Source organism: Saccostrea cucullata, unplaced genomic scaffold (assembly GCF_032062105.1).
Source record: "Saccostrea cucullata isolate Sc308-1 unplaced genomic scaffold, CSIRO_AGI_Scuc_v1 ctg3418, whole genome shotgun sequence".
NCBI lineage: Eukaryota > Metazoa > Mollusca > Bivalvia > Ostreida > Ostreidae > Saccostrea > Saccostrea cuccullata.
In genome coordinates this window covers 13164-39192 of record NW_026940174.1, presented here as the reverse complement: position 1 = coordinate 39192, position 26029 = coordinate 13164, and the positions used below count along the sequence as shown (strand labels likewise).

The 26029-nt window shown below is 33.8% G+C and overlaps 2 protein-coding genes across 2 annotated transcripts; one reads left to right on the top strand and one right to left on the bottom strand.

Annotated features, from left to right (window-relative positions):
• Positions 1-2771: 2771 nt before the first annotated feature.
• On the bottom strand, positions 2772-24270 carry LOC134254900 (uncharacterized). Its single transcript, XM_062737432.1, has 12 exons — positions 24240-24270; positions 23362-23468; positions 17616-17690; positions 17339-17421; positions 17120-17181; positions 16911-17008; positions 16089-16199; positions 15438-15557; positions 4472-4734; positions 3815-4006; positions 3440-3602; positions 2772-3042 (listed from the first exon to the last, which is right to left on the bottom strand). Exons 1-12 carry the CDS (start codon positions 24241-24243, stop codon positions 2977-2979), a joined length of 1344 nt encoding a protein of 447 aa, XP_062593416.1. The 5' UTR covers positions 24244-24270; the 3' UTR covers positions 2772-2976.
• Positions 7980-12132, top strand: LOC134254897 (uncharacterized). Its single transcript, XM_062737429.1, has 2 exons — positions 7980-8015; positions 10063-12132. The coding sequence occupies exons 1-2, from the start codon at positions 7980-7982 to the stop codon at positions 12130-12132; spliced, it is 2106 nt and encodes a 701-aa protein (XP_062593413.1).
• Positions 24271-26029: the final 1759 nt, after the last annotated feature.

The following is a 26029-nucleotide window of genomic DNA, read 5'->3' as shown; positions in this document are numbered from 1 at the left end:
ATGATTTTTTTTGTTGTATTCTTTGTGCTCTTTCTTTCGAAGCAGTTTATAAAAAAGCACAAGCTGCTCCAAATCAGGTTATACAAATATAACTTGGTAAGCTATTAAATTCTTTCCTAATAATTTAATTTTTAATCATTAAGTGAACAAAATAAGATAATTCATCCTTCAAAATGCCTTTGAATTGTACATATTTTAAATGCAACATCAATTGCATTGAAGCGTTTTTGATGCAAGTCATTGTGATGTAATCAGGCAACCCAGGTTATATAATAATTACTAATTTTTTTTCCAACTCAATAAAATGTTACAACCAAAATTGAATTTTTCTGTTATAACAAGATTTGGAATTCCTAAATTATAACGAAAACAACAAACTTGTGATAATGAATTTAATATGTAATAAATACAAATTCAAGAAGTAGATATATTAGGGTAAAATTTGAATTTGTTTTATTAAAGTCAATTTTTTTTTTTTAATATAGGTCCTAGATGGGCTCTCATACACATATCTTTGTCAAAAAAGCTTGGTTTAAACCCACAGGCACTTGTTGAATATACAGGGCATCGATCCCTCCCTCTCTCTCTCCACAAGGATGAAAGAAAAGGAGATGGTGCAAGAAACAAGTGCTTGTCGTTAAACCTGCTCAGTTTATAAAAAGAAATTGGGTTGATCAGTAAATAATTTCATTTAATTTTAAGTCTTTACAGAATTAAATAAAGCCTATAACAAGATCAACACAGTAAAACATGCTTGCAATGAAGTGCTAGGGACAGTTTTGCAATGTTATAGGCATTTGTTAAATACATGTATGTTAAGTTCATAATATTCATTTAAAGTCAGTCAATTAAAGACAAAGGGAATAAAAATCACCGCGCTGCAAGCATCACTATAAGCATGTTTGCAATAAGTGTGTTTTAAGGTAATTTCTAATTTGTTATAAATCCGATAACAATGCTCGGCACATGCTTAGTTTTTCCTGGACTATATGCCCTTTCACACAAAGTAAAAGCATTTTATCAAATACTATAAACCAATCAGATATTAGATATTTAGATGAGAGCATATTATTTTCATGCCCAAGTTAAGGCGGCTTTACACGGTAATACAAGTCGTATACATGTACAACTTTTGTAATATGTTCCTCACCTGTCCACACAATTAAATGGAATTCTATTTAACCTCATTGTCATACAAATGAATAAAACTCCCAAATTCGAAAGTCTTTGTATATGTGAAAAGTATGCAATTTTGACATAACTTTCATACGAATTTTATATAAAGAGCATATCACATGAAAAACTCATATAAAAGTTATGAAAAATATTATATTTGAATATTAAACAAACTAATTCAAATGATAGTCACATGATAAAATATTTTATATATTATTATTATTTACATGATTTTTGCATTATCTACAAATAAAAAGAAAATTGCATGCATTTCAGGTGATCCATTTTTCTCAATGTATAATAAATATTCACACATAAGTTCCTCGAATATATATTTGTTACTCTTCGTATTGGACTTTTACGAGGAGCGCTGACTTTTACAGCTGACGCTTACTTTTACACTAGGGCTATGTACGGTAGCTCCTTTACGATATAAATATTTAGCTCAACATTTAATTAAACGGAAATAACGGTTATTTCAATGCTCATATAAGTTGTCCTTGAAGAAAACGACAACGACCCTACCCTCAGCTCCCGGAATTCACAAGTTAGTGCCCCTAACATCATACCTATGACCACAAGAAAGGTTTTCTTATGCATTATCAATTCTGTACTTCCGTACATGACACAAATTTAAATGTCCAAGTAAACGTCAACTGTAGAAGTCAGTGCTTCTCGTAAAAGTCCATTATTCCAATACTATTCATAATTACTCGTATTATAATATTTTTGTGATTACTTAACTTGTTTTAACTTTTTTAAACTCACTAAATAGAATATCCACCATACAAAATGTGTGCAATATAAGAGATTTTGTTAGAAAGTTTTTTAATTATAAAGAAACCCAATGAAAAGAAAGTAAATGCGCCAATGATATTTTTCTGGATTTTGTTTACGTAACTGAGAAATGTATCGTCATTCATTAAATACATGTAATTATTAATAAATGAAGACAAGAATTTAGTAAAAATGTCTCGAATTTTTGATAAAAAGACAGTTTTACCTTCTTTATAGTGTGGTATATTTACAAGTTTTTTTTTTATATAGTTTTAGGTGTATTTACTAAAAGAGCACAATAAAAATTATCATAGTAACGTTCATAAAAGTTCTTTATAAAATATTTTTTTAATTTATGAATGGATGCATTTATATTGAAAATGTAGATTAATAAGTTTCCAAGTCATACGTGAACCGTATCTTACATTATAAATGATTATAAATCAACGTATAAATATTTACCAAACAATTCTATATCTGTTGCAGGTACCGTACATGTACTTTACATTGTAGTTTGTACATGTCGTTATCGTTCACCAGACACTCATGAATAAATTAAAAACTCAAGCCGTTCATTGGTTGGCTCCAGAAAATCGTATACAATTTGTAGTACAGAATAGGAACATGCTCGACTTCAAAAACTGTCAGATACGACTTTAGAAAGTCGTATAATACAAGTAATAGCGTATTTCACACAGTAATATTTTGCTGTATACGACAAGTTGTATACGACTTGTATTACCGTGTAAAGCCGCCTTTACAGGTAAAATGGTCCACATACAAGAATGCTTTCTATTATCATAATAATCACTAAAGGCTTCTGTCATTAAAAATTTTAATTCTGCTAAAATAAAGTGCTAAAAAAATTAGGAATTAACAAACAGTTTCTCTTTAAACAATAAACTTAATCTACTGGTACTATTGTGAAAGCTTCACATTCCTGTCATGTGTCTTTGGATCAAAGTCACAAAGCATGGGCTTGGCTGAGTTTTACATGTACATCTTTGTATGTTGATAATATGGTCATTCATTGAAAGCATCTCGTACTTTGTTCCAGCCTACTCCAATTTTAGTGTGATATTTATCAACCTGCAAAAACAAAAAGATTTTTTAATTAGTCTTTCAATTAACAAATCCATATAATTCATTTTGGTAAAGAATTCAAACCTTTTAAAACTACCATTAGACTAAAATGTTTTTAAAAATACTTGTTATTAATGTTCCAATTTAAAGATAACATAGATGATAATGGTGGATAATGGGAAAACATATATTTTAAAAAATATACATCTCATTGATTATGCATTCAAAAATTGCATATTAATGCACTGTTCACAATGGGAATTTAATTAAAATTAATCGTACATAACTGTGAATTAAATTTTAAACGTATTCACATGGAGAATTAAATGTGCCACCTGAGTGACTTTGGTAACCTAACAATTTCATATGGCTTTGACCTTGAAATTGTGCAATAGTGACTTACTGCTCCAACAAGCTCTGCGTAAAGTCCCATAATGCCATTGGCTTTTTCTGCATGTGCTCGCTGCCTTTCTTGTAAAACATTCAGAAGATGCTGTCTTTGCTCCTCCAACTCTCTTAAACCTTTCTCTTTATCACTGAAGTGTTGCATCATCAACAGACGCTGCCTTTAGAATAGAAATGACAAAAATTACTCACACAGGAAAAAAAATCTTGTCCACATTACATGTAAATTTCAAAAAAAGCACTTGAATCAAATTGAGAAAACTCACAAAAAGACCATAAGGTACTTTTTAACTGAATGAAAATCAAAATTTTTGAATTTTGGAACCTCAATTGGACCCCCCCCCAAAAAAATAAAAACCATCGTTAGACTTACTCTTGCAGTTGATTGAGTGTTTCCTGCATTCCCTTGTTCTTGTTTTGCTGTTGGAGGCCGAGTTTGTAGAGCTTTTCCTGTCGATTAGAGATGTTCTCCTCCACGATCTCAATCTTCTTCCTCAGATCTCGCATCGAATCTTTCTTGTCGACCGTCTTCTCTCTATAGGCCTTGATGTCATTGGCCTTGGATCTATAAAACAGTTTTCTTATATTTAGTTTTTATCTCTAAATAAGTCAACAGATATCATAGTGCAGATAACAGACAGATACCAACAGGTGTAACGGATGGACAGAAGACATAGACACCCCAGCACTACATAGTACATATTTTAGGGGTATAAGGATTAACTTTTCTTAGGAAAATATAATTTATCAATCTGTCAAAATATGTATAATAAGATACAATTAACTGGTCAATCAGTCAGAGCATGTGGGTATGATTTTGCAATTAACTGAATGACTACTCAGTATTCATTTATAGTCCCTTCTTTTTAATAATTCAACTTACTAAATTTTTTGCACATTACTAATAAATAAAGCTTTAAAGTGTTTCTGTTTATTTAAGAAATAAGGTATCATTTTTAAAGTTTATCAGGATGTTGATACAGGTTGTTCATGTAATCCAATCCCATAGATCCTGAATACTTGAGCTTACATGGCAGCGTCCACATCCACCTTGATGTTGTGTAACAGTTTGGTGGCCTTCTCGTTGTTGGAGATGGCGACCTTGAACTCCTCCACCTGTTGCCTCTTGGCCTCCAGCTGCTGCCTCTTCCTCTCCAGATTCCCCCGGAGCTCCCCTAGGTGTACCTTCATCATGTCCTGCTCCTCCATCACTTTCTCGGGGGACTGGACGATCTTCTGACTCAGCCTCTGTCCCTCCTCCTCAGCTTGGGTGATGGCCAACTTTACTTTGTCCTGAAATTTCAAATTACCATAAAATTTTTATCTATTCTTCTATGTAATTACAATTCGATCATTTATTTCTCATTCTGAAATCATTGAATTTTTTATTCACAGCTCTTGACGCAAGATTCATATCAAATTACTGTAGTTATTAATATGATATTTCAAAAACTGTTCATTTTTAAAAATCCACAGATGTGAAATAAATTTGAATTTTGCCATTTCAATACTGAATTACTGTATAATCCCTATTAACCGCCCAGGCGCTAAGAAAATTGCGAAAAGGGGGCTTTTATTTTGGTATTCTCTTTATGATATTTATATGTCATATTTTAACTTCAAATAAATCTTTTGAAGAAAAAATAAATAAATACAAAGAACCACTGAAATATACTGACATGCAAAAGAAACGCAACACCCTACTTTAGGGGGAAATAATTATGTAAAGAATTTTGTATCTTAAAATTATGAATATCTTCAATTTGGTAAACAATGGTTGAACGATTTCCATACCATAACCGGAAGTCAAGTTTGAGTCTGCTTAACAGAAATCAAACATACATGTTTAACAAACATTTGGCAATATTATGGAGTTTTAAGGGTTTTTTACTGTTCATCATAAGTAATGCAGCAATATTTAAACCAGAAATCTCTGTCGAGACTGTAGCTCTACTGGTTTGTACTTATAATAAAGTAAGAGAATAGGAGCATTTGGGACTTAAAATTTTATAAAAGCAATAAATAGTATAAAGATCCAAATAAAAAATCAAAATAAAAAACACAAAACTGATGATTATGTATCATGGTGTAGTCTACTTGCATGCCAAATTATATTACAATCAGACTATAACTGTAGGAGGAGTACCATTTTGAAAGTATTTCACAGAAAGTGCTATCTATATAGTAACCGCGACAACAACGTTCATCGAAATCAAAAACGGATACACAGAATTATGTATCTAAGTGTAGTCTACTTGTGTGCTGAGTTATACTGAAATAAGACCAAAACTGTAGGAGGAGTAGCATTTTAAAAGTATTTCACAGAAATTTCTATTTCTAGTAACCAGGGCAACACCATTCATCAAAATCAAAAACGGATATAAACAGAGTAATGTATTAAAGTTTATATAACTTGTTTGCCAAGTTATATTGGAATCAAACCAAACTTATAGGAGGTGTCGCATTTTGAATGATTTTCACAGAAATTTCTATTTTTAGTTACCATGGCAACACCCTTCATCGAAATTAAAAATTGATATATAGAATTATGTATCTTTGTGTAGTCTACTTGTGTTCCAAGTTATATTGAAATCAAACCAAAACTGTAGGAGGAGTAGCATATTGAATGATTTTAACAGAAATTTCTATTTTTAGTAACCATGGCAACACCGTTCATCTAAATCAAAAACCCCTATATAGAATTATGTATCTTAGTGTAGTCTACTTGTGTGCCAAGTTATATTAAAATCAGAAGAAAAACTGTAGGAGAAGTAGCATTTTGAATGTTTTTCACAGAAATTTCTATTTTTAGTAACAACGGCAACACCATTCATCGAAATCAAAAATCGATATATAAAATTTTGTATCTTAGTGTAGTCTACTTGTGTGCCAAGTTATATTGAAGTCAGACCAAAACTGTAGAGGGAGTAGCATTTTGAATGATTTTCACAGAATTTCTGTTTTTAATAAACACGGCAACATCATTCATTGAAATCAAAAACTGATAAACTGAATTATGTATCTTAGTGTAGTCTACTTGTGTGCCTAGTTATATTGAAATCGCACCAAAACTGAAGGAGGAGTAGTTTCACAGAAATTTCTATTTTTAATAACCACGGAAACACCATTCATCGATATCAAAAACGGATAAACAGAATATTGTATCTTAGTGTAGTCTACTTGTGTGCCAAGTTATATTGAAATCAAACTAAAACTGTAGGAGGAGTAGCATTTTGAAAAATTGTTTACAAACAGACCCACAGCTAGACAGACGGATGGACGACAGACAACTTACTATCACATAAGCTCTTCTGGTCTCTGACCATAGAGCTAAAAATTGTCACTACAAAGCACTTGGACACACGTGGTCCATGCCGATCAGTTTATTTGGTCAGGGAAAATTTCAAAGGTGGAAAGTTCACTGGTATTTTGGTTGATTGAAAAAAAAAATTTTTTTTTCTTCCAAAAATGAATATTACTCGTCTGTAAATGTTGTAAATTAATGAGCATGGTTTAATTACATCAAATTAATTATATAGCATGCAACATTACAAATCTTTCATCTTTTGAAGAGATTTTCCTTTGAAGGGGAGGGTGGGTAATAAAACATGCATAACACTCTCCTTAAAATAATTTAAACAAACGTTTTGTAAAGTTCGGACTTCTTTTCTTTCAATACTGTGTACTGGCTTTATTTTTTATAAAACAGAGACCTAATATAACTAGATCTAAAGTTATTTATAATTTGATACACAAAAAACGAGTTTGATTCTGTTGTACATGAATGATCAAACTCAGAATTGATTTTGAATTATATTTCTTTACATATAATATTAATGATTTTATAGTCAAAGCATATAGGAAGGAAGAGAAAAAACTTCAGGTGAGAATTCCACATTCTACCTAAAATTAGATTTTTTTATTCCTCTTGTCTAAATAATTGTTGTCCAGATGCCTTACCTGAGAAGGTATTGAGAAAGTTCCCAATGTTCCCATTCCTGTGATGTAGAAATTCATGTTATTTCCCTTTCAATTTGTGAGTTTAGGTTTATTTTCTTGTCAAAAGTAAAATTCTTATTCCATTTTTAGAACATGATTCAACATCCCCCTCTGAAAAATCTTTGATCTCTCCCAAGGACTAATAGATGGTACAACACAAAGCGCGCAAGATTTTATTATACTTATTATTGCACTAACGAATGGTTACAGGAGAGAGAGAGAGAGGAGAGAGAGAGAGAGAGGAGTTCATAAGTAAATAAGAGTAAATAAGAATTTTAAAATTATCTCCCAAATATTAATACAGAAATTATTTTTGTTTAAAAAAAAAATAGCTAAACTGTTAGGCAGGGATACTGAAATCTCGAAAGACTTCCTGTAACTTCATACATGTGTAATTATAAAACAGCCACATTCCTCAAAATGTACTTAGTTTGTGGTAGGAGTGAGACATCAAAAATATAATTTTTGCTTGAATGTCATGTTTATGAAACTTTAAGAAAAAAAATTATATCAAACAATGTTATTTCAGATCTGCAAATATGTACAAGCTTACCCAGTTACTCAGCTCTCATGATGTCAGTGTTTAGGAATTTTATTCTCCATGCAATGGAATTAAGAAATAATTAATAATTTAATTTATACATGTATGTATACATGTGTTTTATACTATAGTTATTTTTCATGTAATAATGTAGAATTTGAATATATTGTGTATTTCTTGGTGTATGGGAGACAGTCAGGCACTAAGGGGTTCAATAAAGAATAAAAAAAACCTCAAAACCGAATTGAGAAGAAATGTCTGTCTTTCAAGAATAATTAGAAAACGTTCTTGTCAATTACCCCCACCCCCTCTCTGGTGTAAAAAAAAATTGCAAATGCCTAAATGTCAATCTAAACCTTAATGTTAAAGAACTTACAGATGTACACATAAACAAGAGGATCATGGGCCTTATAGGTCACCTGAGCATTATGAGCAACAACTTTCCAGTGATTGAATTTGATTCATGTTTTAAGCCAAGCCAGATGCTATGGCATTCACAATTTTGAAAGAGGCACCATAGATCATCATAACTATACACTTAGCAGTTGCTTAGTTTGGTTACTTAATACCCATAGGCAGGGTAGGGGAACAAAAAAAGCATTTCAACAAATCAGTAATATTCAGCAATAATCAGTAGTGCCCCTACCACACATGAACCCCTGACCTTTAGGCCTAGATCCACACATTGCACAATTTTTGAAAAGGCGTCCTTGCTTTTCAAAAATATTTGATTAATAACAATGAGCAGATTTCAAACAATATAATTCATTCATTTTCAGTATATAAGTACACCCCCCCTCTATGGTACCCCTGACCCTGGGGCCTTGAAATTAACAATTCTGGAAGATTAGGGCCCTTGCTCATCATAACTAATTTGATAGTTCATCTGCTTAATACCCAGGAGCAGAGAAAAAAAAATTTCAAAGATGTAATGTATTTTCACTATATAATCAATAGAGCCCTGCCCAAACACCAGAACTCCTGACCCTGGGGCCATAAAATTCACAATTTTGGTAAAGGCATACTTGCTCATCATAACTATGTTCTTAGTTTATTTAATACCTAGGAGCAGAGAAGAAGATTTTCAAAGAATTCATCTATTTTCACTATATAATCAATAGAGCCCCACCCTAACACCAGAACCCCTGACCCTGGGGCCATAAAATTAACAATTTTGGTAGAGGCACTCTTGCTCATCAAGTGTAACAAGCGCATTGGGGTACATATTGTTACAATAAGACAAGGTATCTGAAAGAAATATGGCCAAATACGGCTATAGTTGGTATGAAACAAGTGGCAATAGATGAAAATGTTGCGTTTTTAAAAATTCATGTCAGCTCTAAGGACAAATCTAATTCCATTGCTGGAAATATTTTAAGCCCAAGTTCAAGTGTTATTAATGCCAAGTCTGTATCAGGAAATTTCATTGAAAGCAACAGGATTCCATAATACCCGCAGGAAATGAAATTTATAACTTGAATTATATTGGGTAAGAAGGAAATTCAATATTTTGACAGGATATGAATCAGTAAGAAAGTTTCCATATTTCCAAAGCACATCATAATATAACTGAGATACGTCTACAATATTATATTCACTTGTCAAATAAGAATTGTCGAGGTCTGACCCTGACTCCCAATACCTATCGAGAGGAAGCTCTTTGTCTACCCACACTTTGCACCTCAGGTTACATCTGTGACTTCACACTAGCCTACACATTAGCAGAAAGGAATATACGCCACTGAAAATGGACTCTATTAGAAGCTCACAAATGTAAGTTTTCATGACAAGAATTTAACTTTAAAAACAATTCCTAATTCATCTGAAACAGTGTAATCAGTGTAATTTGTTGACAGTAAAATTGGTTTTAACTTTTTACACCACTGAATTTAAAACATAACCTAGACACTTCCAGTTATGAATTTCACTATTTAAAAAAAAATGAATGATTTAGTTGATGTGAAAAATAAAATGATTCAGTTGAGGAAGTTTTTTTTTTATTTTATGATTTTTTAAATAAAAATTATCAATTATCATAATCATATTATAGATTTACAAAAGTGAAACATTAATAATACAAGAATTTAAATTCCACTTTAATCATTCTCAGTACTAAAGCCATACAGCACATATCAGAGTCTGTGTTTGTGGGACTGTGTTATAAAGTGGAGACCTCACAACTGGTGGCCATGAGGAGAGATGTTGAAGACATCTGGGAGATGGTGATAAATCAAGTGGGAAAAAATGAGTACAGATTGCTGGTGAGTGGAAGTTACGGAGAAGGACTCAGACTGGAAGGATCAGATACAGACATGATGCACTGGCCAAACAATCGCAGTGTGATCTGGGACTTATCTCAGTCTCAGTATTACAACACACACAGACAAACACTGATTCTCTGTGACTGTTCTGATAGTCCACCAGGATTTACTTTGTTAAATTTACTGTCACCAAGCATGGACAAATACATCCAGAGTATGTGTGTTGGAATGAATAACAGATATTATATATCTAGTTCTAAATACAGACAGATCTTTTTACCTGCGTTATCACTATCTTATAACCTTACTCAACATGGACCCTGTGCCAGTCTAACATTTCGAGCACAAGAATTTGATCATGCCTCCTGTTTTGTTAGTGACTTTTGGCCTCCGTCTGCCTCCTCTTGGATAGACAGATGTCACTCATGGCCCCAGCCTCATGTTGTTGATGATATAGTGAAAAATGGATGTCACTTTGTAGCAATTGGACATAAGCTAGGAAATCATGAAGATCATGAATGGAGAATTTCTTTCTCCCAAGCAGAAAAAAAACTTGTGTATATAATGAATCACTGTCAATTCTTAACTTATGGCTTGCTTAAATTGATCTTAAGAGAAATAATTAACAATGGAGTAGGTGATGATGATAAATTACTGTGTTCCTATCACATGAAGACGTCAGTTTTCTGGGTGATTCAACAAAATACAATACCTCACTGGTGTCCACAAAATCTACTGGAGTGTTTCTGGGTCTGTTTTAAACTCATCATCAAATGGGTATATGAGGGGGGCTGTCCTAACTTTTTCATTCCAGGCAACAACATGTTTCTGAGTAAAATTCATGGCATCAAACAACATCAATTATTTCTAAGACTGTTAGAGTTGTATGAGAAGGGTTTAGCATTCCTGCTACACAGTCCCTCCATTAGATCTTATATTATAGATGTCCCCTATAACCCCAGAAACTCCATCTGTACAGATTATCATACTCGGATTTCTGAGGCTCATTTTGACAGAAATCTATTTTTTGAAATAATAGATCATTACATAAAACCAGATGAATTGGACATACAAATCTACATGAGATATCTACATACAATAGAACAGATGATAGGTTCACCCCTCCTGACACAGTATCAAGTCATTATGCTACAGAAACTTACTGCTACTGTCCTTCAGAGCACTGCTTTTATATTACACATGGAAACTTACACACATGAAAACAAACTGAGTTATAGAGCTGACAAAATGTCCTGTCAAATGTTGAAATTAGCTGCCAGATTTGGTTGTATTACAGACATGCTGTACATAGCCATGTATTATTACAAGACGCTTAGATACACGGAAGCTTTATCTATTATAGAGATGATCAAGGTCATGTTAGCACAGCCATATGTGATGTATCACTTTATTATAGATACAGAGATGTATACTGAGGCTGTAGGGGGACAGTCCTGGTCTACAAAGATGAGACAAGCTGTAGCATGGGATATCAAACTTTACAATAGAATCCAGTTATACTTCAGTGAACTGATACCTGAACAACAGTCTGCTCTACAGAACCACGAAACTTTATTATTTGTACCACCCTTTATCCTGTTATACATGCTAGAGATCTTGTGCTGCAGACATGTAGACACAATGCGAGTACAAACAGCTCTAGATGATCTACAGACCCTAGTTCACTATGATCAGGGACAGCTTATACGTACAGATTACAGAGACATATCATGGCAAATTCTGGGGATTTGTCAACAGGTGACAGGGGACCTGCAGGCTGCTTTATACTCATATCAACAATCTCTAAGACAAGAACCACACAACAAAATACAAACAGCTACAGAAATGAGAATACAGAGAGTTTTACAATGGATTCCCTTAATTAATTAAATATCAGGTGATATTTGTAGGAGTTCACCTGATAGAAATTAACATTTACATATCCTCTTCTGATTTCATATTTTCTTTTCTGTCTGTTTTATTACATGTATTATAATAAAATGAAAGAGGCACCATTGCTTATCATAATTATACACTTAGCATGCTTACTCTAGTTACTTAATACCCAGAGTTAGATCAGAGTAAAATAGAGAAAATGCATTTCAACTTTATAACCATTTGTGCACCCCACCCCACAGGAACCTCTGACCCTGGGGCCACATATTTTAAAATTATTTTTATCATAAATTTTATTTGATTAATATCACAGAGCAGATTTCATACCATTAATCTATTTTCAGACTATACCCCTGACCCAGGAGGCATGAAATTAACCATTTTGCTAGATGCACCTTTCTTCATCATAAAATATATATACTAAGATCATTGGCATATTACCCAGGAGAAATGGAAAAGATTTTCGAAAGAGTAATGGAAAAGATTTTCAAAGTGTTCATGCATACTTTATGATCATTAGAGCCTTGCCCTAACACCCATGAAATTCACAAAATTAGAAGAAGCATAATGTTACAATGCACTTTGAAAAATTATGCAATTTGAAAAACATTTTCAAAGTGTGTTAAATTTGGGACCAATCTAACACACTTTGAAACCAGAAGTCTCTGTCGAGACTGAAGCTCTTCTGGTTTGTACTTATAGCAAAGGAAGAGAAAAGTACTTAAGCAATTGGGAATTGAAACTTTACCACAGCAATAAATAGAATTATGATCCTTGATTAAGTCTCTATGTTCTTAGTGAAGTCTACTTGCATGTCATATTATATTATAATCAGACTAAAACTGCATGTATTTGAAGTAGCATTTTGAGAGTTTTTAACAGAAATTTCTATTTTTGGTAACCAAGGCAATAATGTTCATCAAAGTCAAAAACTGATATACAGAATTGTGTATCTTAGTGTAGTATTGTGTGCCAATTATATTGAAATCAGGCCAAAACTGTAAGAGACGTAGCATTTTGAAAGAATTTCACAGAAATTTCTATTTTTAGTAACAACGGCAACACCGTTCATCAAAATCCAAAACCGATATAAAGAATTACTGTATCTTACTGTAGTCTGCTTGTGTGCCAAGTTATATTGAAATCAGACCAAAACTGTAGGAGTAGTAGTATTTTGAAAGAATTTCACAGAAATTTCTATTTTTATTAACCACGGCAACACAGTTCATCGAAACCCAAAACCGATACACAGCATTATGGATCTTAGTGTAGTCTACTCGACTACTCGTGTGCCAAGTTATATTGAAATCAGACCAAAACTGTAGGAAGAGTAACATTTTGAAAAATTGTTTACAGACAGACGGACAGACAGCTAGACAGACAGACGGGCGGGCGCCAGACGCATTACTATCGCATAAGCTCTTCTGGTCTCTGACCTGTAGAGCTAAAAAAATAAACTCTCCTTTTGTTTCTCGTAACAATGCTAAGGCTACTTGAAAATGGCTTATGTACGCATCTGATTTCCATTGCTCTAGCTGGAAAATTACAATGTAAAGGTGATGGAGAGTTGCTGATGTGAAATTTCATTACAGTACGCCTCAACAGGGTCTTATGTATCATATGCATTAAGGACAGTCCTTGTACCGGAAGTCCAAGGGTGGCTACACTGCTCTAAATTAGAGAAAATTCGACCTAATCAACTGAAAATGGGCATTTAAAAACGCCAAAGAATAATTCCTCTGCTCAGATCTTGATATTAAGGGGATGAAGGGCCTTTAGCTGAAAAAATACCTGTCATTTAATTTTTTTCGTATTTTGTATATATCTTATTTAGTATGTCCTACATACTATAAAGCAGACATATCAATAGGTTTCTAGACTTATTTCTGAGATATTGAGTGACAAATACCATACCCCACAGTGTCTGAGCGGAGTTTTTATTCTCCGTGTTTCTGGGTCCATTACTCGGTCGATAATTGAAATTTTTCACCATAGATAAAAAATATACCTGCGGAAATGTGTCTTTTAAAATATTTTAGAGTATGAATAGGGTGAAAAATTCGAAAAAGCAAGATTCTTTTGTAACACCACATCTGGAGACAAAAATTTACGACTTTTTTAGGACAACTTAAACCATAAAAAAATCAATTTGCAAAAAATCCTATTGATTAACTGTAAAAATATCGATTGGTGAAGCTGAGCTCAATATTGCACGTGGCAAAGTTAAACGAGTCATGATCATGAGAAAAACATGTCATGTTTACATTTCTCAAGTACGGGAAAACCCAACTATGACGTCACACATTCCTGAAATAAGCGAAATAAGACAAACCCACAGAACTTTTCCGTCAACAACCATGTAAAAATATTTTTTGCGTTCTGAAATTTTCAAAATACCCTACCATGTACATATTATGGCCTGTTTTTATGATTTTATACTACCCGTTTTTACCTTGTATGATCTTACTGAACTAAGAGATCCACTATGACATCAAAGACGCACTGAACGCGCAGAGTAGGGAAACGGCAGAGTGGATTAATCTATTCCGTAATTTGATAATATTTGCAAGAAATTTTGAATGTTTTCAGATATTTTTATACTAGTTGGTGAACTCAAACAAACAGTCAAAAAAATTATACAAGTACTGTGGTTTCAATCTCGTTTTGTACATATTTTATCAGAGATTATGACGTAAATCAACTGAGTCACGTGACCATACATCCTTCATCCCCTTAATGAACCTATTGTATCATAGAAATTAAGCTGCAATTGTTGTTTAGGGCAGTCTTGCACGTTTTACTTGAATGGCTGGGAGGGGGTGTTTTAACAGTCATATTTTACTTAGTAAAGTAAACAGATAAACATTTTCATCAAATCTCTGAGTTAAACCTTACTTATTCGCTTTTCAAAATCATAAGATGAAAAAATCAAACATTTGTAGATTACTCTTTGTTGCGTGTCAGTATAATTTCTAGCTTTTCTTAACGTGAGGATAATCCACCCAAATTAGGCTAAATTGTTCATTTTCCACTGAGAAATTGGATAAAAGACGAGTTTTATTTTCAATTTATCCAATTTTTTGATACGGTTCTAGTTGATTTTAATAACTGTACAGGGGGCCCTTATTTCCTGACAATTAAAAAAAACCTAAGGGGGCGCTTATAGGGGCAGGGGCGGCAAATGGGGATTATACAGTATATCATTTATTTTAAAGTTATATACTATTTACTGTAATCATAATATTTCAGTGTTGTTCATTTAAATGCAGGTAAAACTATTGAAACAAAATAAGCTGTACCCTATTGGCTACTTTTTCCGCTAGCCTGGCCTTGACCTCGGTGGCAGCCTTCTGTTTCACAGCTTGTTTTTTGAGTCGTTCCTGTAATCCGTCATTCAGAATATCCAGCTGTTCTTGGATCTATTATAAAACAAATCGGTTCTTAAAAAATCAAAACACATTGATGTCTCATAAAGTAGAATTCACACACATAAGGCAAAACTCGGTTATAACTATGTCGCTAGGACCTATGAAATTACTTCACTATATCTTTAATTCCTTATAACCGTGTAAGAAATTCATTAAATTTATACTGCTGAGGACTTCTCTATAACTGTGAATTCGCAATATCCGTGTTCGTACTAAGCAAGTTTTACTGTAACATTATGGGAAGTTAAAAAGAATAAAATGTAAATTTTAAAGCGATGTCTATCAGCTTTTGTATTTAGAAATGCTCATATGCTGCAAATTAACTTATTTGATATTTTGATTACTAATAAATCTTTTTGATTTTGTTTTCACATGTTTATGCAAAGAATACTTAACCTTTAAAGTCAATTTTAATGAACGAAATGCACCCAAGACCCTTGATTATCTTTATGCTCAAATCATGATTAAGAAACTTAATTATTTGAGCAGTACTTGCATTTGTACAAGATACCTTGCACCTACCTTGGCAAATTCTGGGTCATTTTTTGGTTTTTCAGCTTTTAGTTCCTGAATCTTTGCTTTGATTCTGTCTCGTTTCTGGATCATGTGATCAAATTGATCCCGAAATCTGTCCTGAAATAAGAAAAATAATAGAATGTAAAGTTGTTAAATGCTAAAGAAAAGTTCGATACTGCAGAAAATTTGACTGCAACTTTAATAATCAATCTTGAAGCTTTTAAGTGAAAATTGTAGTTGAATCCATTCTCTTGTTCTTGCAGTGATTGGGAAGGGCTTGCGCCACGCACAATAGTCGCATTGAAGTGAAAAATGGTGCATTGAATCAATCAATTGTGGTGCCACAGTGCGCATTCAATTTTTAGCGATGTTATTTGGAAATATTTGTGTATGACTTTCTTACTTGTTTTACTTTCATTTTGAATGCAGTCAATTTTAAAACAACAAATCTCATTGGTTGAACCTATAAAAACTGCTTCTAGTTAAATGAAACACTTACATTAGGTACATTACTTCATTCATTTGTAGGGTAAGGTGGTGCTCTTTCCAAATTTTAACACAAAATACAGTTAGATCAAATTCTATGCAAGTTCCTTTAAATTTGCTGCATATCATATGCTATAAATCAGTTTGGGTAACCCATAATTAAAAACATGTTTTCTTTTGTATGTCATATTTGTTTGTCATTTTCTTATTTCTTAAAATGGCCCCTAAGATCAAATTGATGGCCCCACTCATTTTCAAAATGGCCCATTAAAAATGTTGACATTTGTGCTCTAGTCCCATTGACCATTTTTTGCCTTCCCATTCACCGTTCCTGTCACTCACATTTTCCTCCTTCAAGTCCTGGTACACCTGAATCCTTCCTTTTTGGAATTTTATAAAATTGGCGATAGCACACATGATCTTTAGAACTCTGTTTGGGGCTGAAACATGATGAGATATTTAAAATTACTTGGGTAATATAGACAATCAAATTTTCTCTTAATGAGATACAAATATTCCAATCAGAATAATTATAGTTAGAAGATCCTTACATGGTTCTTTGACGTCCTTCAGAGAGAAATCAGCAATTCCACAAGACGACAGCATTCTTTTTCTATTACATTCAAAGAAAAGAAAATATTAAAAAATAGTTGAAAGCATGGCAAATGCCAATTGCAACTAATATTGCCAAAAAAAAAAGGCAATGTGAACACCATTCAAGTCTGAAGATATCATTAACATTTATTATGCCAAAGTAAAGGTAAACATACAATGTAAGAGAAAGTAGGACAATTTCAGTGGCTTCTTCGTACAATTCTGGAAACTCCATCTCATCTTTGACATACAAAACTTGCTACAAAAAAAATTAATCAATTAACATTTCAAATTCATAATCACTTCACTGGTTTACAATAGTTACAAAAGCTTATGCATTATACTGAATATATAGCAATAAATAAACCATCTTTGAACATTAAAATTATTAAAGAAGATTTAATATTCATTTTAAAAGTTTATTAGTATTTTTGTCATGGCTTGTTAACTTACCTGTATAATACTCTCAAATGACACACCTGACAGAACTTCAACCAAACGGCAATATATCTTCTGCCACCTCTGACTCTGTCAAAAATCAAAAAATCACAAGCAATCGTAGCATTTTCTTCATTTATTTAGTGCATGTACTGTGGTAAATCAACTTTTATTTGCAGTTCAACAATTTGTACTTCCTTTGCAGCTACTAATTTAACAATTAAACAACTGTGAAATAATCTACATACATTAAAATTGGTTGCAATGCTGACTGTTTGCAAGTTAAAATTCTGTCTTAAGGTCAAAATCTAGTAAATGAAAGATGCCTACAGATTTATCAAATTTGAGAGATAAATTCCTTTATGAAGCTTTACAACTTTAGCTTGGGCAAATAAGGTGTTTCCGGGCATAATTTGTAGGTAACAAGATGAAAAACCACATTTTAAACTGTCATTTTCAATGAAAAACAAGCTAATTCAGAGAATTTGTGTCCCCCGCTTAGGTAAAAAGTAAACCATGTGCAGTTCGGGGGGAAGGGGGGGGGGGGGTTGGATTCCCTTGACTGAATTTGTAGAATTATTAAATGTATACATGTATACTGAAGCAAATAAAATATGCCAATATGGATATAAAGGTTTGATTGCTTATTCTTTATTATGTGTATAGAAGATTCTTTTGATAGGAAATATTTATCACACTGTAATGATAATTTTATGAGTTTGTACAAGCCAGACCTCATAAATTTTTCAGTTCACATGGATACTATCATTTAGTAAAAAAAAAAAGTATTTCGAAAAAAAAAATTGATCGCCCGGGATGTGAACTTGGGCCCTCTCACATGTGAAGCGTTAGCGAAAATTATATGCAAACATGAAGTCACATACATATATATATTCACGTTCGATATTGTCAAAATTTTACACAATGCATGATTTCTAATTTAACCTTTATTAAACAGTTCTAATAGATGTAATAAGAATATAAAGTCCGCCAAGAACCTGTTTTATACGTGATAACCCTCCTCGTGTCCCTGTGCTAAAAACAGCGACATTTAATACAATATAAATACCAATAAACACACGGGGCAGGACACTTTGAGAGGGGTGAGAGAGGTCCTAGGGAGTGTTGGTATAAAATCACATTGAAAAAGCTCAAAATCCTCTTGAAATATCGCCCGGAAAAGATAGTGTTACATACAGAAACAAGAGGCCCATGGGCCACATCGCTCACCTGAGCACTGTGGCTAGGAAAAAGTAGAAACTGGTTTATTATTGAAAAGTTTAAATCCAAAAGTAGTCCCATGAGCAATAGCTTTGCAATTCTTGAGAAGATGATTTTTAAAAAATTTTCCTATATATGCCTATGTAAAACTTTGATTGGCCATTGTGCCCCCCCCTACCCCCAGGGGTCATGATTTGAATAAACTTGAATCTACATTACCTGAGGATGCTTCCATATAAATATGATCAATTATGGCTTTGTTATTCTTGAGAAGAAGATTTTTAAAGAATTTTCCTATATATTTCTATGTAAAACTTTGGTCGGCCATTGTGGCCCCGCCCTACCCCCGGGGGTCATGATTTGAACAAACTTGAATCTACACTACCTGAGGATGCTTCCATATAAATATGATCAATCATGGCTTTGTCATTCTTGAGAAGAAGATTTTTAAAGAATTTTCCTATATATTTCTATGTAAAACTTTGGTCGGCCATTGTGGCCCCGCCCTACCCCCTGGGGTCATGATTTGAACAAATTTGAATCTACACTGCCTGAGGATGTTTCCCCATAAGTTTCATCTTTCCTGGCACAGTGGTTCTTGAGAAGAAGATTTTTAAAACATACCACCAAATTTTCATTAATTCCCAATTATCTCCCCTTGAATTGGCCCTTCATTTTAACAAACTTGAATTTCCTTCACCCAAGGATGCTTTGTGGCAAGTTTGGTTGAAATTGGCCCAGCGGTTCTTGAGAAGAAGTCGAAAATGTGAAAAGTTTACAGACAGATGGACAGACAGACAGACGGACAGACGGACAGACAGACAGACAGACAGACGGACGCCGGACAAAATGTGATCAGAAAAGCTCACTTGAGCCTTCGGCTCAGGTGAGCTAAAAATGTATAAATTTATGACCTTGAACTTTGACCTTTTGACCTCAAAATCAATAGGGGTCTTTCTTCGGCCACAGGGAGTTGTTATGTAAAATTTCATTGCAAAAGCTCAAAGGGTTCTCGAGATATCGTGCGGAAACGAAAGTGTTATAACAGACAGAATTTGCGAATTTATGACCTTGACCTTTGACCTTTTGACCTCAAAATCAATATAGTTCTTCTGTAGTCCATAGGGAGTTTCATTGCGAAAGCTCAAAGGGTTCTCGAGATATCGTGTGGAAACAAAAGCGTTACACAGAGTTCTTGAACCGGCAAAACCGATAAACATAGAGTAATCAGAGATTACAGAGCTCACCTCAACGAATGTTGTCTTTAAGTAAGGCAAATTAAGTCACACAATTAACCAACAAAAAGTGTACATCCAAAAATGCAAAATTTATGCAATTTTGATTTTGATACTTTGGAATAGATCTATAAAACTTCAAACTTGTTCTTCATCATGAAAATGTAATTAAAATCCAGCATCTGAAGCAAGATTGAGAGTTTTCATCCCTTGATGCATCATTTGTGCAACTTTGGTTTATATAAGCCTTATAGTTTCTTCATGATAGACTTGCACCCATAACTTTTACGAGGTCTATTATCTGGAAAATGTATGTCAAATTCAGCATCTGAAGCAAGTCCATTAGTGTGCACCCTAAGATGTATCATCCATGCAAGTTTGTTCAACATAGAGCTCAAAGTTACTTGGAAATGAAACCTGTATAAAAAAAACTAACCTTTTCACTAATCCTAAAATGTAGGTCAGATTCAGCTTCTGAAGCCAGCCTAGTAGAATGCACCCTTAGATGTACCATCCATGCAAGTTTGGTCATTATAGAGCTCAAAGTTACTTGGAAATGAATCCTGCACCATAAACTTTAACCTGTTTACTCGTCCAGAAAATGTAGGTCAGATTCAGCATCCGAAGCAAGTCTGGTAGTATGCATCCTAAGATGTATCATCCATGCAAGTTTGGTCATTATATGTCTCATAGTAACTTGGAAATGAAACCTGCACCAAAAACTTTAACCTGTTCACTCAACCGGAAAATGTAGGTCAGATTCAGCATCTGAAGCAAGACTGGTAGTATGCATCCTTAGATGTACCATCCATACAAGTTTGGTCATTATATGTCTCATAGTAACTTGGAAATGAAACCTGCACCAAAAACTTTAACCTGTTCACTCCACCGGAAAATGTAGGTCAGATTCAGCATCCGAAGCAAGTCTAGTAGAATGCACCCTAAGATGTACCATCCCTGCAAGTTTGGTCTTTATAGGGCTCATAGTATCTTCGAAATGAAACCTGCTCCAAAAACTTTAACCTGTTCACTCAACCGGAAAATGTAGGTCAGATTCAGCATCCGAAGCAAGTCTGGTAGTATGCATCCTAAGATGTACCATCCATGCAAGTTTGGTCAACATAGGGCTTATAGTTACTCGGAAATGAGACCTACACCAAAAACTGCACCAAAAATGTTAACCTGCTCCAAAAACATTAACCTGGTCATTCCTTTGCTGAAATTGCAGCATCTGAAACTTTGACTGGTACAATGAAACACACTAGAAACATCTTCCATGCATGTCTAATCAATATAGGACATAGAAGTACTTAAAAAGAAAACTGCTCCAAAAAACTTAACCTTAACCCGGGACGCCGACGCCGACGCCGAGGGTATCACATAAGCTCCCCCCAACTTCATTGAGGTGAGCTAAAAACAACCAAGGACCGATTACTTTCCCGTTCTGTGTCAGTCCAAATGACCGGACAGTGTTGACAGAGGAACTTGCGAAAATCTTACTAAATTTCGTACAAATTCCCTATATTCCACCGATCGTAATCTTTCAAACTCTTTTTCTGCATGTTGTAATGGCTTATCGATTAATGCAAGTGCGAATTTAGAGACAATGTTCTATCGTTAAAATGAAAAATGTCCTACGGACCCGGTTTATTAATACAATTTGTTCCGTATATTCACTATGTCGCAAAATAAACACGGGCAATAACTCGAACTGTACATTTACTACGAAGATTCCAGAAACATGGCGTGTAAATTTGAAGCGTAAAGAAAATTAGTTGAATTATCGTCTTTATTTGGATCATAATTTACCGGTAGGTTTAAAGACATACGCGACCTAAAAAAGGTTTGTTGTAATTAATTTTGAAGTTATTTCCAGTGCATATCCTTTTGTATACTTCAAATTCGTTTTGGAGCAATTCTTAATTAATTGCTACATTGCGAGAATAACTGTTATGAGGACTTGTTCCGAGACACAGATTATTATAACTTGTGCCAAACTATTGGTAAACTGTTAAAACAAGTTTGTTGACGGCGCTAGGGTAAGAAGTGTGCAGTGTTTATATAGACGCCGTGTTTATTGATAATAAAATTTAAATACAATTTTTTTTTCATGTTTTATTGAATTTATTTTGGACTGATAGAAATCTGTCTGGACTGACAAACTTCACATGGCAGTCGGTCCAAATGACTGACAGCGAAAAAAAGATTTACAGACAGACAGAAAGACGGACGGAGGGACAGACCCAAATTAATATCCCTCACTTTTCAAGCGGGGGACACTTACTAGTTATGAATATGGGCGTTTTTTTCATATTCGACAAAGGAAATGTATCCAGATTGCCTACAGTTTCTCAGAAAACGGTAATTTGTATGTTCATGGCCTCTTCTTTAACATAATATCAAATTTAATATAGGTATCGGGTAGGGCTGCCACGGTTCAGACATTTTTCGGTTCGGTTCGGTTCAATAAATTATCGGTTTTCGGTTTTTTCGGTTCGGTTTTCATTTTGAGAATTTAAATAAAACATTTTTATATATATCAAAGGATAATAAGGATTAAGGACATTGTAGAAAGTACTATTTTGCTGACACAAATTTCTATCCATTTTATTCAACAGAACATGTTGTTAAACGTAACAAAAAATAACAAAGTAATAACTTCTTGTATAAAATAAAATAAATATAGTTATTGACTAGAGTTATCATCAAATCACAAGTGTGGTAATACTTCACGTTTTTGAAAGTAGGGGACGTGGTTGACAAAACAATTACTTGTGATTTGGTTTTCCTTCCACATGTGTATGCCATGTTTAAATGTCTTCGATGTTACCTGCATTGGTTAAAGAACCCTTCATTGAACCAAACAACCAATCACAACGCGTGTTGCAAGCAAATTAGTATTATATAAAAGATATAAAAAAAAAACCGAACCGATTTGAACCGAACCGAATACCATAGTTTTCGATTAACCGTGACAGCCCTAGTATCGGGATAACTTTTCATATGATTTCAAATTGAATGCCATGAAAATACCCTTTTTTCTACATAACGGTAATTGTGCTAAAGTCATAAAGTACAGGAAAAAGAAAGTTGAAATTGATTATGACGTCATAATGGATCTAGCACCAAAAAATTAGTCTAGAGTCATTTACTAGATCTTGACCTTAATTTTTTTTTTAAACAACCTAATATAAATAATAAATTAACCTATAAAATATGAGCAAGTCCTGATGTTGGCATTTATGTGCAGATAAACAGAAATACAAGCACCAGTATAACAGATTGTGTATGTTCCTATTTCTTACGTTTGGTTGTTTGAAGTCCTTCTCCTCCAGAGGTAAATCTGCTATGATGTTAAGATCCTGAACTAGCTGATCAGCAGGGAGCAGTGGAAAGGAATATTGAGTTTTCTCTGCAATATATAAATATGCTTATAATCATATACTTTGTCTTCAGTAATTCTTAACAATTCTTTAAATGGTAAACTGTAATATTTTAGTAAACTCGAATCCAATATGGATTCAAGAACGTATGTGGAAAGTGTTGCCCTTCCCTCTTTTCTCAAAGTCAAGGGGTCCTGAGTCTGTGTAAAAAGCACAAACAAGGGCAGCCTTCCATCTTTAATTTTTATTAAGCTGCTCATCAATCATCATTCATTCATCTACTGATCAAACGACCACCCGACAAGCAGACATTGATTAGGCCATATAGGCCCAATTTGGGCAAATCCACTCAATGCAGACAAGTAATAGGGCGAAACCACTCAGAGTGAACAAGGAATCAGGAGGAAACCTTCATAAAAAACATTCATTAAAAAAAAATTGGAGAGTATAGCTTGTTTTTTACACCATCAGCCCATACATAATACAGTGAACACAGTGAATGATGTTTCTGTACTTTCATGCTTTTTACGAAAATAAAACGATAAAGCTACTTAAGTTGACTTCAATATATTCGGAATAGGTAGAACCTGAGACATAAATATTTTATTTATGTCTCTGGTAGAGCCAATCCGGATACAAAGTTGTTTACAAAAACAAAACACCTACATGAAGGCGAGCTGAGCAAACTCCTTTTCATATAACATTAATTTCAGCAAAACAAATGTTAGCTTTGTGAAAAGAATGCTTCTGAAATAGTCTAAATCACTTGCATTATGGTAAAATAAAGAATTCTTCCTTACCCATATCTTTTTCGTTTCAAAGTACGCGCTCGCAATGCACATATTATTATTTTTTTTTAAGAAAACGAAAAAATAAAATATACTTTTTTTCAAAAAAATAATTTCGTATATTTAGCACAAATAAAATTGCTTAAAACTTTGATGCAGATTTTATATTTTTAAATCCTTTGTTTTCATTTTATTATTAATTTCTATTCTTGCGTTTTGTCATTTAAAATTTGAAGTAAAGATCAGGCTATTCACCGCAATCGTACAGTTGGAAAGCTGTGGAACGATTCGCATTAGAAGAACTAAACTTGAATAGAAAACAAAAGTATTGATTTTTATTAAAGTTATTCTTAGAATTTTGATTCAAAGTTAAAAGAAAATATTTAAGATGATCAATCGCAATTAAATAATAGGCGCGTCGCGTCCTTTACATCCAATCAGTTCGGGTTCGATATTGTATTGAAAAAGTGAAAGTAGAAAAAACTAGATGCTGTCATGAGACAGTAATACCCGCACTAAGGTGTTTGCCTCTAAATACACGCTCCTACATATTGGGCGGCTTTCCAAAGAAATAGTCAAAATAATTCTATAATTTACATGTATTCATCAAATTGAGTATGAAATTCTCAGACCCTGTGACCTATAACTCAGAACCTCTTATATTTATTTTATACATGCTTAATTCATTATATACCAGACTGAATTTTATTAATGATGTAAATTCATGCACGGATCTGCTGGGGGGGGGGGGGGTGTCAGGACCCCCCCCCCCCCCTGGAATTTACAAGGTTAAAAAATGTATATACTAAAACAAGGAAAAACTTACAGTGGACCCCCCTTGGAAAATGCAGATCCCCCCCTGTTAAACACGAATATGTGTTAAATAGGTATGAAAAGTTAAACATTTGCGGCAATAGAAGTCATCACTACCCCCCCCCCCCCCCCCCCCCACGATATAGGTTTTTGACGTTTGGGTGAGATTCACTTTAAGTTTTTTAATTTTGATTGTCAATTTCTCGGATAAGATTTTTTTTTTTACTGAGGTGGACCCCCCCCGGAAAAAATTTCTATCCGCGTCTGAAATTAGATTTTGATATATGTTTTGCTCATAATAGGACCTTTTTAAATTTACTAAACCCCCCCCCCCTCGACACCACAATCACACCGCACATACTTTTTGGAATAGGCTAGATGGAAAAGGTTTGTTAAAATTTAATATCGTTTGTTATGAATTAATTTAAAATTTGTTCTTGTACTATACATGTGAACATGTAAATTTCTACATCACATCACGTTGCGTCACCCATTATCATATTTATAGATTAAACACCATTTGGCACACCTCGGCCGATTCCCACTTCATCTGATAAGGTGATGGAATCGACGAAGGTTCGCCCAAATGGCACGCGGCTGCAGTCTGGTGTGCATTGGATTAATTCATTTTGTGTTATAATTGGATTTATATTTCATGAAGACACAAGGATCGGTAAGTAGAAGTTTTAGTATAGTGGGGGGTAAAATACACCCAAACGATTAGGTTAAAGTTTAAAAAGGATCATGCAACACTAGACGAATTTCATATTGTGAAGTTATCTCCCGTTGTCGATGTGACATTCAGTTACTGCCAATACTGGTGCGGATCCAGAATTTTTTTCGGGAGTAGGGAGGGGGGTTCACATCTCAGTCAAAAAATTCCAGCCCAGAATTTCGTGACAAGCAGGAGAAAAGAAATGAAAACAAATAAACAAATAAAAAAACAATGATAGTGAGGTCAATGTTTTCTAAGTTTATATAGGGAGTGG

What these genes read in the sequence shown, in the direction of transcription:
- LOC134254897 (XM_062737429.1), top strand. Translation starts at nt 7,980, where the DNA reads ATGTACAAGCTTACCCAGTTACTCAGCTCTCATGAT. An exon ending in AGTTACTCAGCTCTCATGAT is followed by an intron (nt 8,016 to 10,062) that starts GTCAGTGTTTAG and finishes TAATAATACAAG; the next exon opens with AATTTAAATTCCACTTTAAT.
- LOC134254900 (XM_062737432.1), bottom strand. An exon ending in CATTTGAGAGTATTATACAG is followed by an intron (nt 17,422 to 17,615) that starts GTAAGTTAACAA and finishes TTTTTTTTGTAG; the next exon opens with CAAGTTTTGTATGTCAAAGA. An exon ending in GTCCTACTTTCTCTTACATT is followed by an intron (nt 17,182 to 17,338) that starts GTATGTTTACCT and finishes TGAATGTAATAG; the next exon opens with AAAAAGAATGCTGTCGTCTT.